This window comes from Echinops telfairi, unplaced genomic scaffold, assembly GCF_000313985.2.
Source record: "Echinops telfairi isolate 266 unplaced genomic scaffold, ASM31398v2 ScPeMD7_25;HRSCAF=90, whole genome shotgun sequence".
NCBI classification, from domain to species: Eukaryota; Metazoa; Chordata; class Mammalia; order Afrosoricida; family Tenrecidae; genus Echinops; species Echinops telfairi.
This window is the reverse complement of record NW_022103922.1, coordinates 21588974-21602858: the sequence shown is the minus strand read 5'-3', so window position 1 is coordinate 21602858 and position 13885 is coordinate 21588974. Positions and strand designations below refer to the sequence as shown.

General features: G+C 43.9%; 1 protein-coding gene across 1 annotated transcript in view; it reads left to right on the top strand.

Annotated features, from left to right (window-relative positions):
- The window catches only part of LOC123521593 (cyclin-dependent kinase 4 inhibitor B-like), a 29141-nt gene extending 28252 nt beyond the window's left edge, over window positions 1–889 (top strand). Inside the window, exon 4 of the mRNA XM_045289373.1 lies at window positions 692–889. Within this exon, the coding sequence (XP_045145308.1) occupies window positions 692–747 (56 nt within the window). The 3' untranslated portion in view covers window positions 748–889. The remainder of the gene's footprint in view (window positions 1–691) is intronic.
- Window positions 890–13885: the final 12996 nt, after the last annotated feature.

Below are 13885 nucleotides of genomic sequence, written 5' to 3'. Positions count from 1 at the left end.
CAGTAGAGGGAGACTCCCAAGTTCAAAGACTGCGGAGGAGCGAACGCACTGGAGGACTGAAAGGTTCGCGGGCGCTCCTCGGTGGCCAGGTCTGAGGAGCGGAGGCAGAGGTCCCATTTTGTAAGGCGAAACAGTATGCGGATTTTATTCAAGGTCGGCTAGGAAGGCATTGGGGGTGGGGGGTGGGGAATACGCGTTTCTATTCTAATCTAATTTGCCACAGTTTTAGGGGACCCCCTAGCAAGGGCCGCACCAGGTGCGTGAAAAGCCTGGGACACTCAAAGGACCATCCAGTGTGCACGGGTCCCCACCGACAACGTTGTTTCTGGCGAGCTCTGGCGCGTTCTTGGAAGGGGAGAGAATTACTTTTCCTGCAAACCTTTGGAAGCGTCAACTCGCCACCCTGCGGCCAATCCTGCGCCGCCCCGATCGCACTCTCGCACCGGCGCCTGGGAATGGCCCTGAGCGCCTCTGGGTGCTGGAGCTCCAGCGGCTGGGGCCTTGGACTTGTTGCAGAGGGTTGGGGCTTGTGGAGAATCTTACCCATGAGTAACTCCCAGAATCTTACCCAGGAGTACCTGAGTTGTGTGCGTGTGGAGGGGGGGTCACGGGGGGGGGGCAGCAAGAAGGAGGGGAATGAGCCAGGTATCTCTGGACTGCTGGTATTTGACTCCTGCCTTTCTTTCTGCAGATGGCTTACAACCCCAACTTCAAGAGCGCATGCCAGCCTGTCACCACGAAGGCTGAATCAAACTGCTGACTCCTCCTACCCTTCCTTCACTTTCCAGATTGATTTAGTTTTCGATAATCAATTCCCCCCTTTCCTGTACCCCATTTCCCTCCCCTCCCCTGCAAAAGCTTTGTAATAAATTCACCATGTGTCTCTTCATGGAGTCGGTTTCCCTGGGCATTCAGCTCGGAGCTTCCAGGCCGTCCAGACCCCCACAGGTGGCAGAGCCAAGCTTGGCATAACATCAATCGTGTCCCCTCCTACACTCACTCGTTTAGCCAATAAACATTTATTGAGTAACCATTCTGTGCCTAAAACATCTGCTGGCCAAGTGGATTAAGCAATAGGCTGTTAACCTCAAAGTCCGCACGCTGTTCTGCAGGAAGGCCAGCCATCCCGAGGCTGCCTCGCTGTGAGGAAGCCCAAGTCACACACAAAATCTCACGTAGGCACTCCAGGCCACAGTTAGAGGTGGGCACAAGGACATAGAAGTAAAGAAAACTACAGATGCTTCCAGGTCCCAGCCATTCACATCATTCTTTCAAGTCCCTCGTGAGGCAGAAAGAAGCCATGCTCCCTGTGCCCTGCTTGAACCCCTAACCACTAGATTTCTGAGCAAAATGAAAGGGCTGTCCCCACCCCCACTACTATGACCCCAATTCTATCTTACAAATCTGGCTAGACCAGAATATGTACACTGGTACGGATAAGAGCTCAAAACACGGAATCCAGAACAGATAAACCCCTCAGGACCATTAAGGGGAGCAGTGATACTAGGAAGGTAAGAGTAGGGGTTAGGGTGGCGGGGAGTAATGGGGAAGTGATCACAATGATCAATGTATATGGTTCCCCTCCCAGGGGGACGGACAGCAGAAAAGTGGGTGAAATGAGACAGGGGCCAGTGCAAGACATGTGAAAACAAAAAGAATAATTTATAAATTATCAAGGGGGGATGAGCTGATGCCAGGGGCTCAAGTAGAAAGAAAATTTTTGAAAAAGATGACAACATATGTACAGATGTATTTGACAAAATGGATATATGTATGGATTGGGATAAGAGCTGTAAGAGCGCCCAATAAAATAAAATTAAAAAGAGAAACAGCTGTTATTTTAACAAAAAGAATGAGAACAGACAAAAAATAGACTACCACAGTAAGTCAGCCCCTTATGTGAGGCTCAGTTTGCTCCTTTGTAAAATAGGTAACCAAAGGGCTGTTGTCTGAAATAGACCCGAGGGACCTAAAGGGCCACAGCTGGAGACAGATACGTTACTCTGCCAGACTGGATTGCATTCCAGCACACACACCCTCACTCACCTCATCCTGGGGCTTCCCAGTTTCTCCCAGGTAGAGCCGAGCTTGTGGCCTTAGATGAGAGCATGACCCATGGGTCTTCTCAGAGGGTGAAGATGGTCCTTCATCTTAGTCTTCAATACCATCTCCTTGGGCATCACTCCTTAGACAAGGATTACCTGGCATGTGCTGAGGTGAATGCTTGGCCACTGGGATTAAGCAAGCAACATCTGATTGCTTAAAAAAAAAAAACAAAAAAAACTATCCAGTTAATACATAAATGCACTTAATGTCAATCAATACAGAACAAAATGGATGTTTTGCTTTACTGCTACTTGGGATCTCATACCTCTCACCAGAGGTAACTACTGACAGAGCAAGGTGGGGAGTTCATTTTGAATAACAGTTTTATTTGGTGCAGGATACCCATGCCCCACCCCCAACAGCATTTTACAGTATAAATTCTTCTGTATCTGACTATAATTTTGGAGATCTCTACGAGTTAGACAAATTCTACCTTAAAGAAAAAGTGTTTTCTTTTTTTTAAGCTAATAGAAAACCTTTTTGCTGAAACCTAGGATCTCCAGATGGTTCCAGACAAGCCAGAAGCCACACAAAATGGTCACAAGCTTTTTCTGGAGGAAAGGAGCGTGCATCTGAGAGAAAAGTCACAATAGCATTAATGAGAGCTAGGATGCTTCCTGTTGCCATTTTGATTTGGACAATCAAGCTTGTCCTTCCACAGTGTCCAGATGAAGTAAGGTTAGACTTGTCTAGAAGGTATATTCTCAAGAACAACCAGCTAGCTGCTTTTAACCAATGCAATTAGAGCACCTTAAAAGTGGGGGGGCATAAATTTAAAACTCCCCCCCCCCCCGCCCCAAATATAATACAACACCCATTCACTGGTGCTTTACATGTAAACCATGGGGTGGGAGAAATGAATAAAAGTAAACCGGGGCCACTGCTTTTAAACATTTAACAACAATCCAGATGCTACTTCCAGCCTTTACTCATGCTTTACAACAGTGAAGGGAGACAAGACAGATCTGCTAATGTGCATTTCATCACCAAGGGGATAAAGATGTCTGGGCTTTTATTCTGTAATATTTTAAGACTGTGTAAATCAAGTGCAAACAAAACAGTGAAATGCCTTGGCAGAACAGGAAGTGACGCACACTGGATGATCAGATTGCATTAATTATTAGTAGCAGTGCATCACTTAGTCCCATGCTCTCTGTTTCTATGCGTTGGGCTGGCTTGGTCATCCACTGCTTGGATACATCGTCGGCTGGTGGACCATCTGGTTTGGGAGCACTTCACAGAGCCTGGATCAGTAGCTGAACTGAGTGTATCTGCAGTGCTGGAGACACCTTATCTTTCAAAGTATCGAAACCTGTTTTTCCTAACTTGTTTACAGTAGAGTGATACATTTTGGTCATGAAACATGCGTTAGAAGCTGCCATCATACATTTTTTTCTGGCAGAAATCATTCAGGTTTGTAAATCCTCATTCAAAATGGGAGTCAGCAATGAGCACAGGAAAATAAGGGTGTGGCTCTCATCTGGTTCTGCTTAAACCCGGGAACTGGTTCTCCCAGCAAACAGAGCTTCCTTGATTATGGTGCAGAGCATTTTGGACATTTTGTCAGATCCCTGGTCAGAATTCAGCATCTGGTCTCCTTCCCATCTCTGCTTGAATTCCGTGCTGATTTTTTTTAACAGTTGGAGGTAGCCAATTGTGTGGTTAAATGTACCATTTATTTAATCCTCCTCTTATAGTTAGTCATTGTTTGTAATCTTTACTGGTATAAAATGCCTTAAAAAACAGCCATCGGTGCTTCTCTTTTTCACATATTCAAATACTTGTTTATCTTTCTTCTGTGAGACTATTAATTCACAATTGTACATATTGAAAATGTTTTCTACCCATCGGCTGTTTGCATTATTGCATCATATGTGGTATTCCGCAACAGACAGAGCTGAAAATTTTTAATGCAGACAAATGTTTCAATCTATTCAAAAGTTAAAACTTTGTTGTCTTGTGTAAGAAGGTTTTTTACACACACAATTATCTATACACATTGTTCTATAACATCTGTCAATATTTGACCTTTAGCTATTTTATCCAACTGGGGATTTATTCTGTGTATTATGATCTTGTAATAGGCAGAATTCTAAGAATGCATCCTCCCCCCTTCAGTCACCTTGATCTTAAGTAATCTCCTTCCTTTTGAGAATATGTGGATGAGATGTCAACCCTGTATGTTGTTACATGGAGGAAGACATTATCCAGCTGTGCCCAGTTTAATCCCAAACCAAACCCATGACCATAGAATTGACCCTGACTCATATGACCCTTATGGAGGCTTTCTGAGAGTCTACCACATCTTTACTATGGGAACAGGTGGCCTCATCTTCCTTCTACAGAGGCACTGTTGGGTTGAATAGCCACTCTTTGGATTAGTAACTGAAAGATATAACCCACAGTGCTGAGAGGGCACCTTAATCAGATCACATGATTCCTTTAGAACAGAGAGGTTTTACACTAACAGTGGCCATCCAAAAAAAAAAAAAGTGACCTCAGGCCTGCAGCCAGGAGTTGTGGAGGTTGTTACAACTCCAGTGAGCTCAGAAGTAGGATTCTTCCCCAGGAATCTAGCTAAGGGCCCAGCAGGCTAACCCCTTCATTCAGGATAGTGAACTCAGCACCTCTGTGAGATAGTACATGGGGACTGTTAAGTCCCTGGGTCATGAGTGTCTGACTTAAAGGCCAACTCCTACTTGCTTTTCAGTGGCATCCCTAGGGGTGGTGTTACCCAGTGTGAAACTCATGGTGCCACTCCCCTTCTCCCATGGGCCTCCTAAGTTCATTCCAGACCATGCAGAATCCTGGGCCATGTTTGTGACCGATTCTATTACACACCACCATGGGATGAATGCATTTGTAAGGGGCTTAATATGAATGTTAACAAAATTGTTCTGTAAAATCGCCATTGAATTACAACAGGATTAGTTATAAAACTGTTAGTAACTGAGTAGAAGCCTTTAAAATGGTTTCTCCTTGTTTTACTTTAATTATTATCTCTCAAAAACAGTTATGGATGGGGGAAATGGAGAGCTAATAAAAATGAGTATAAGAAGGAAGAAAACTTTTTAAAAAAGGAAGAAAGAAATGTTCTAAAATTGATTGTGGTGATGATTGTACAACCCTTCATAAGATGATTGAACTATTGAATAGCATGATTTGTGAATTATATGCCAATAAAACTGTTAAATTAAAAAAAGAAAGTTACTGATAGAGGTTCACAGAAAACTAATCACAGCACTGCAGCTGAAACACCAGAATATCTGACAAAATGGTGACTCCAAACACCAGCAGCAATGAAAGCAGGGGTAAATCACACGATTCTAAGCATCACTTAATTTCAGTAACAATGGCAGCTCTGACCAGAGCACACTTGGAGGTTCAAAAAAAATCAATGAACTGGTCTCTGGTAGTTACCATACATAATCTGGTGTCAATTTGAGAGGATTATGAGTGAAGGGGTGGAGTCTGGCCTGTCAATTAAGATATAACCAACGATGCCTCTGTGTGGGCATGGCCTTCTCCTGATTTCTGGGAATTCCCGTAATTTCCTCCTTGGATACAGGAGACATTTTCTCTCTCTGCTGACTCCCTGTGAGAGACATCCCTGAGGAGAAGCCACGTGGAGAGTCCTGCTAATGCTGAGATGCTTACAATGCTACTGGATCCAAAGATGTTCTACCCACTAGCCTGTGATCTTCCTGCACTTGGTGTCATTGCATGCGTTTCATGAGTCTAAAGAGGACTTTATAGATTGGTATTGGGCATACGGGCTAATATCAGACTTATGGACTTGATCTGGACTGGGTTGGGACATTTTCTCAATATTCATTTGTTCTTGTATATAAACCTCTTTCTCATGTACATATGAGTGTCTATGAATTTGCTTCTCTAGTCTACCCAGACTAACACATGGCTGTATGAAAAAATGTTTTTGTTGTTTAGTTACAAGGATTTAAAATATATGAAATACTAAGTTTTGCCCAAAACATAGCACACCAAATGGATCAACAGACTTTTTGTTGTCCCCTCCTCAGACAGTATCATCTTGTGTGGGCCAGTGATGCCTTGGGAGCCTTGAATGTTAATGCAAATTTGCCCTCACTTTGAAACTATTGAGCCAAACCTACTTGCGACCAGTTCCTCAGAGCTGTCTCCACTTGTTGCTCACTCATGCTGCTTTTAAATAGCTGAAAGCCTTCAAGCCTTTTCTTGCACGTAAGGCTAAATAAGAATCCTGTGCACCTGTTCCAACTTGCCTACCAAAACCGACTTAAAGACACAAGATCTTATTGCCATCAAGTTGATCCGGAGCCATGTCCACTCCATGTGTTTCAGAGCAGAATTGTGCTCCACGGGGCTTTCAATGCCTATAGCTTTATGGCATTAGACTGCCAGGCCTTTTTTCCACCGTGTGGCTAGTAGGAGGTGAACTGTCAGCCTTTCAGTGCAAACAAGTGTCAACCATTTGCACCACCCTGAGACCTACAATAAGAATCCAAGATTTTAAAAAAATTTTTTTCTTGGGGGCTCTAATAGCTCTTATCATAATCCATAATATACATCCATTGTGTCAAGCACATTTGTACATATGTTGCCATCATCATTTTCAAAACATTTTCTTTCTACTTGAGCCTTTGATATCAGCTCCTCATTTCCCCTCTCCCCCACCCTCCCTTCCTCATGAACCTTTGATAATTTATAATTTTTCTCATGTCTTGTTTGCCTCCCCTATCCACACCGTTTGCAATGCCATTTTTATAATGCTCTAAGTGCACATGCACACGTGAGTCTGCTTCTGCACTCATCTATCAATTTGTTTCTGAGCCAGTACCATGTCGATCATAATCATGTTGATCATAACTTCTATTTTGGGTGGGCTGTCAACATCACAAAGTCATATGCCTTCCCAAGCCTGCCCTTTTGGCTCTGTGAATGGAGCTACTGTTTTATAAGTCACCCAAGACCAAAATTAGTAATGATTTCTTTCAGTTTATATGCTAACTAACAGTCTTCCTGCAGTCTAGATGTGGTATGCTCGCTCGTTCTCCTACTGCACAGTGAATTCCACTCTGCCCTCACCTTGCATTCTAGGCCTTCAACAGAGGACAGACTTACTTTCCTAAATTGGTTCCTGTCTTTCCTCTTTCACAACATCCATTTCTCACCAAATCAAGTGACTTTTTGGTGCCCTTACTTGGTGGCCTCCTGGCCTTGACCCAAAAGGTTCTGGTGGCACAGGGCTTACCAGTGGGGCTGCCATCCACAAGGTTAGCAGCGCAAAACTATCAGCCGCTCCTCAGAAAGAAGATGGGGCTTTCTACTTCTAAGGCTTAGCTCAGCACTGACAAAACACACAACATTCCTCTGGTTTCTTGAGGCTTCCTCACCGCCAATAGCATGACCCCGCTCTACCTTACAAATCCGACTAGACCGGATCATGTACACTGGTACAGACAAGAGCTCGTGACACACAAAATCCAGCACAGATAAACCCCTCAGGAACAGAAATGGGAGTAGCAATACCATGAGGGTAGGGGAAAGGTAGAGGAGAAGGGGGAGAAAACCAGTCGCAATGATCCGGGAATAGCACTTCCCCTCCCAAAGGGGAAGAACAATAGAAAGGTGGGTGAAGGGAGACAGCAGTTCGTGTAAGATAGGAAAATAATAATTTATAATTTATCAAGGGTTCATGAGAGTGGGGGCAGGAGGGAGAAAGGGAGAGCTAATACTAAGGACTCAAACAGGAAGAAAATGTTTAGAAAATGATGATGGCAACATATGTACAAATGTGTTTGATACAATTGATATATGGAGTATTATAAGAGCTGTAAGAGCAAAAAAAAAAAAAAAAGCTGTAAGAGCTCCCAATAAAATGATTAAAAAACAAACCAAAACAGAATTACGGCCTTGGAAACTCACAGGGGAAGTTCTACCCCATCCTTTCAGGTCAATTGGAATAGACTTGCAGCGAGTTTGCCTTTACCCAAGTCAAGGAGCCCTGGTTATTACTGGGGCTCCAGGGTTAGGTTGCACAAATCCATCAGCTGCTCTGCAGGAGGAAGGTGAGGCTTGCTGCTCCCGTCAATATTGACAGGCTTGGCTAGCTAAAGGGGCAGTTCTCTGTCTTATAGGCTTGCGAAGAGTGGAAATCAGCTCCCTAGGGCACTGGGCTTGGCTTTACCCCACCTGTTTCCTAATCAGAAACAGCAGTCCTTTTGACTGCTCTTTCCAAAGCATGCAACTTTGCCTCCACTAGTCCCTCGGTCTTAGTTTAACTATTCTTGTATCTTTATACTAAAATCCACTCTCTGCCCAAGCTAGAAGGCCTTCCCCTGCCCCATGGGAACAAAAAGTCAGTTTCTGGGAATTTTGGCCAAGAGGCAAGAAAGTTGGCAAGAGTCATGAGTCATACCCAGCATCTGGAGGGTGGAGATGTGATCTTTAGATATACAGTCATTATAATAAAATTTTGCCGCCACTTGACTAGCAATGGAACCAGCTCCAACAGGACTTGATGCAGATTAAGAATGAACAAGAACAGATACATTCCTTGTCTTAAAGGCACCTAAAATCTGGAGCATACATTCTTAAAAAAAAAAAAAAAGGTAGTTAAGGCTCACAATGACCTCAAAGCAGTTGTGAGCTACAGCATGCTAAATAACTAACATACAGGTGACACGGCTACACATCTAGAGGTAGGAAGTAGTACTCAGGTTGGCGCCCCGGTAGCAGCTCTGAATGTGAAGGTGAGATGCAATTATTTAAACTTGAACTTAAAGGTGTTGCTCTGTCTTCCACAACACTCTCTTCTTCTCTGCTGGGTTCTCTAATTCACTGCAATGGCTACACAGAGCTCCCAGATAATACTCAAGACTGTGAGCTTTATGAGGGAAGTTACCAGGTTACAATTCAGGTGAGACATGCACAGGATACAGTTCTTCAGTCAGGACAGTTTTTAATATGCTCACAGGCAAACCTCAGCCTCTTGGTCTGGCCTCTGCCCTCCTCAAGCAATGTTACAAAGCTCTTGTAGGGCAGCCCATGAATGCCCAGAGGGCATGCCCTCCTACCTCCGGAAGCCTCAACCTGAAGGCACTCAACTCCAGCTTTCCCAGTTAAGTGCCCAGAGGCACCCTACTCCTGCGCCAAGCCCTGAGCTTTACTTACTGGGATGTCTGCTGCTGTGCCTTATGTTTTGACTCCTGGCTCTGCTGTTGCTGCTTCTCTGCCACCCCTCTGGCGTCTCCTGAACCAACGAGGTTCACTGCACAGCACTTTCGGGGTCCTGAGGCTGCATTACCACTCCTGGATGTTCTTGGTTGATAGCAAAAGTCCTCTTTCTGCTTCTGAGATGGCTTATTTTATACCCAGCCAGATGGCAATTACAATTAACCCCGTTCACAATCACAAACAGTTGAATCGTATATTACAATTAGTGTCTTCCCCCCACCTACTTACCCAGACCTATCAGGAAAACAGAAGACGTTTGGTGGGAGTGACAAAGGCTAAGGGGAAGCATATTAAATAATTCACCGCATTGCAGGTCACCCCTGGCACATCTAGCTATTGTCCTTTTCTGACAAGAAGAATTCACATCCCGCTTTGAGTCATTTTACTATGCACACCTAGCCACTTTGTGCCTTTATCTCCCATTTTAAATAGCCAATTTCTAAACTGCCCCTTCCTCACAACCCAGTACTAAGACAAGAGTGTTGAATGTGAAGATTCTCCATTTCTGCTTAGAACTTTGGTCATCTCTGTCCATAAACAAAGTTGAGTCCAGAGTAAGTGATAAAATTTCAGCAGTTGACATCATCTTTCTTGCGTTAGGTGGCTGGGTTCTGGTTGACTCAGCACTAGTCATCCCTGCTAGCTCCACTGGGTACCAGCAGCAACTGGGAAGCCCACACAGGCCTCCCTGCACTTCAGGCCCTTTCTCTCTCGAGCTCATGGGTGAAGTCAGTCCTGGAGGCTCAGGAGTTCGCCCCACTCCCTTTCTCTTCTCTCTCATCTTTAGCCTCTATGAACCAGGGGACTACTTGATATGCATCTGGATTTGTGGTGCAGTGATTTACTTGATATGACTCTTCTAGCCGTAGTCTTTGTAACTCCCACCAATGTCTGGACGGGACCATGTAGAATGGGTACCTATAGTTCTTCTTTTCCTGCTGGGTCAGGTAAAGAGAATGTGAGGCAAGGTGCAGATAGGAGTATGATTCAATTGTGAGTGATTGTTAACGTGGCTAGTTGGGAGCGTAAAAGCTTGGAACTGGAAACATGGGGATTGGTCGATTTTGCTGTCCACCGGGTATAAAATGAACCATCTCAGATGTAAGAAGGAAGGATTCCACTGCCATCAAGGAAGAAGAGCCAGGAGTAGAGAGTGTTCTTTGGACCCAGAGATCCCTGCCCACTGAAGCTCCGGGCTCCAGGAGACAGAACTGCGACACCAAAGGAATGGCAGAAGGGCAGCAGGAGCAGAACTAAGAAGCAGAAGATGAGACCCAGTGGTGGGCTTCCGACTCGTGGTCTGAGTAAAACGCAGTTCTTTCAGGCTGGCAGCTCATGTGCGGAGTGGGGCTCCACCAGACACTTATTCAGGGGAGCTAGGTTTGGTGACCGATGGAGCTATAGCTTGATTTTCACCTTTGGGCTGAGCTTTACTGCAAAGTGGTGGGCCCTTTGGTCACTGAAAGTGCTAACAGACTTTGTAACACTGCCTAGGCGGAGCAGAAACCAAGGGGTCACGAGGCTGACAACCCATAGTCCCATACCAAATTTCCCTGTATTCATAAAATGTTACATGGCTCCAGTGCACTTGCTCTAATAAATGGACCGCTACTGAGACAGTATGATTATTTGACGTCGAGTTTTCATCCGACGTCTTTAGTGTTTAGGCGTGTCCTCGTCAGTTCCACAGGGTCCCGTCGAGGCTCCCGGAGTACATGTAGTTGGCACGTGTCCTGAGACCCCTCGTGGCCGTGACGGTGCCTCACAGTGTCTTTCCCTGGTTGTGATGACCCAGACACTTTTGGGAAGCAGTGGCCAGGTATCAGCAGAATGTCTGCTATAGAACTGTGCCCCACAGGGTTTTCATGCCTGTTCCGTTTAGAAGGCAGATCACCAGGCCGCTCTTCCTGGGAGCCTCTGGGTGGGTTCAAAGTGGCAACGTTTCAATTAGTAGTCGTGTGTGTAACCATATGTATCAACTAGGGACTCAGAATAAACCCAAAGCAAGCAAAGGGGAAAAGCCACAATGAGTGGTGATCCCTGACAAAGAAAGGAGAAAAGCAATAGAGGGGAACCCGGCAGAGAAACAAACAATGGATTCTTTGAAAAGATCAGTAAGATTGACATATCTCTGACAAGCAAGATATTGACAGCCTTTGTCAGTGTGACAAATAAAAAAAGAAGAGAAGGCACAATTGATGGATATCACACTACAGTAGAGGCGAAGGGCAGGCCGGCAGACATCAAAAGGTCATAAAGAAATGCCCCAATAGTCTCTCCAAACATGGATTTGACAAAAATGAACTGATTCATCAAAAAACACAAACTACACAAGGAACTATATGTGACCTCCTCCCTGGGGGACAGACAACCTAAAAGTGGGTGAAGGGTGTCGGACAGGGCAAGATATGACAAAATACCAATTTATAAACTATCAAGGGCTCATGAGGGAGTGGGGAGCGGGGAGGGAGGGGAAAAATGAGGACCTAATGTCGGGGTTTAAGTGGAAAGAAAATGTTTTGAGAATGATGTACAAATGCACTTTACACAATTGATGTGTGTATGGATTGTAAAAACAGTTGTACGAGCCCCTAATAAAATGTTTAAAAAAAAACCCAGAAAAAAACCCCACAAACTACCATAACTTGCTCCGGTGAAAAGAGATCATTTGACTAGCTCTGTAACAATTAATGGAGTCACCAGCGGGGGCGACTCTACAGATTCGGCATTGGGCTGCTAATTTCACAGTCCACAGTCCCCACTCACCAGCGACCACATGGGAGAGGTGTCAGCTCCTGCAAAGATTTAGACTCAGAAACCCTGTAGAGGGTTGCAGTGAGTTAGAATCCACTTGATGGCAGTGGGTTGGAGGGGTTTTGGCTTTTAAAAATTAGGGGAAATGGATTTGTAATTTAAAAATGTCCCAAAGAGAAATATCTAGGTGGTTTCACTGGAGAATTCTACTAAATACTTAGAGAAAAATTGAAGAAGAAAAAAAAAAGAAAGAAAACAAAACTGGCAGACTACACAGTCTCTTATAGAAAATAGGCGAAAATCTGAATTTCTTTGGTAGAATCACCCTGCTCCTGTAATAAGACAAGAAAAGTACAAAGAAATTAAACTCCACACCAATGTCCATCGTGAACATATGGGTAAAACCCTTCACAAAAATAATATAACATGGAATCAAGGAATACATAAAAAGAATTGCACATCATGATCAAGTGGGGCTTATTCCAGGAACCCAATGCCTATTCAACATTGGACACCCAACTAATATAATCTACTGTATTAAGGGGCTAAAGAAGAAAAATCACATGAGCATAGTAATCAATGCAGAAAAGGTATCTGATAAAATTCAACATCCTTCATGATAAAAACTCAGAAAAGTAGCAATAGATGGAAACGTTCTCAACAATGACATCTACAAAAAAACAACTAATATTATATTTCATGATGAAAGATGAATGCTTTCCACTAAGACTGATAACACAGTAAAGATCTCCACTTTCACCAGTTGTAACAAACATAGAGCAAAGTCCTACGTAGGGCAAGAAAAGAAATACAAAGCATATGGATCTGTAAGTAGAAATAAAGCTGTCCCTGTTTGCAGGAGGTACGATTGTCAACGTAGAAAACTCCAAGAAATGTATTAGAAAACCCTTCTAGGATCAATAACTGAGTTCAAGACATCACAAGATAAATGATAAATATGCAAAACTCAATGGTATTCCTTTTCCTGGAATTTAATATATGGACACAAGTTAAAAATACAAAAAATCATCAAAAAAGAGAGTGTTAGAGAAAGGGTGTAATAAAAATCACTTCTATGCTGAAAATTACACAGCACAATGAAAGAACTTAAAGAACATCTAAATACTTGGAAAGACATATCGTGCCTATGGATTAGAAGACTCAACATAGTAAAGATATTACTTATCTGCAAATTGTTATTCAGGTTGTGGTAGTTACATAATCTGGTGTCAATTTGGGACTTGATAGGATTAAGAGTGAAGGAGTGGAGTCTAGTCTGTCAATCAATCAGATCATAGCCAATCAGGCCTCTGTGTGGGCATGGCCTTCTCCTGAGAATTCTGGGAATTCCTGGATTTCTTCCATGGAGGCGGGAGAGACTTTTTCTCGCTTTCAGTGCACTCCTTGGAGACTCTCTACTGACAAGGCTGACTCCCTGTGATAGGTGGAGGGAGGGTGAGGTAGAAAGGGGAAACTGATGACAAAGATCTACATATAACCTCCTTCCTGGGGGATGGTAACAGAAAAGGACGACGTCGGACAGTGTAAGGTATAACAAAATAATAATAATTTATAAATTATCTAGGGTTCATGGGGAGGGTGGAGCCGGGAGGGAGGGAAAAAAGGAGGAGCGAATACCAGGGGCTCAAGTAGAAATGATGATGGCAACAACTGTACAAAAGTGCTTGACACAAGTATGAGTGGATTGTGATAAGAGTTGTACAAGCCCCCAATAAAATGATTTAATTAAAAAAATTGTTTTATCAGAGTTCACATCAGCCAGCTGGGT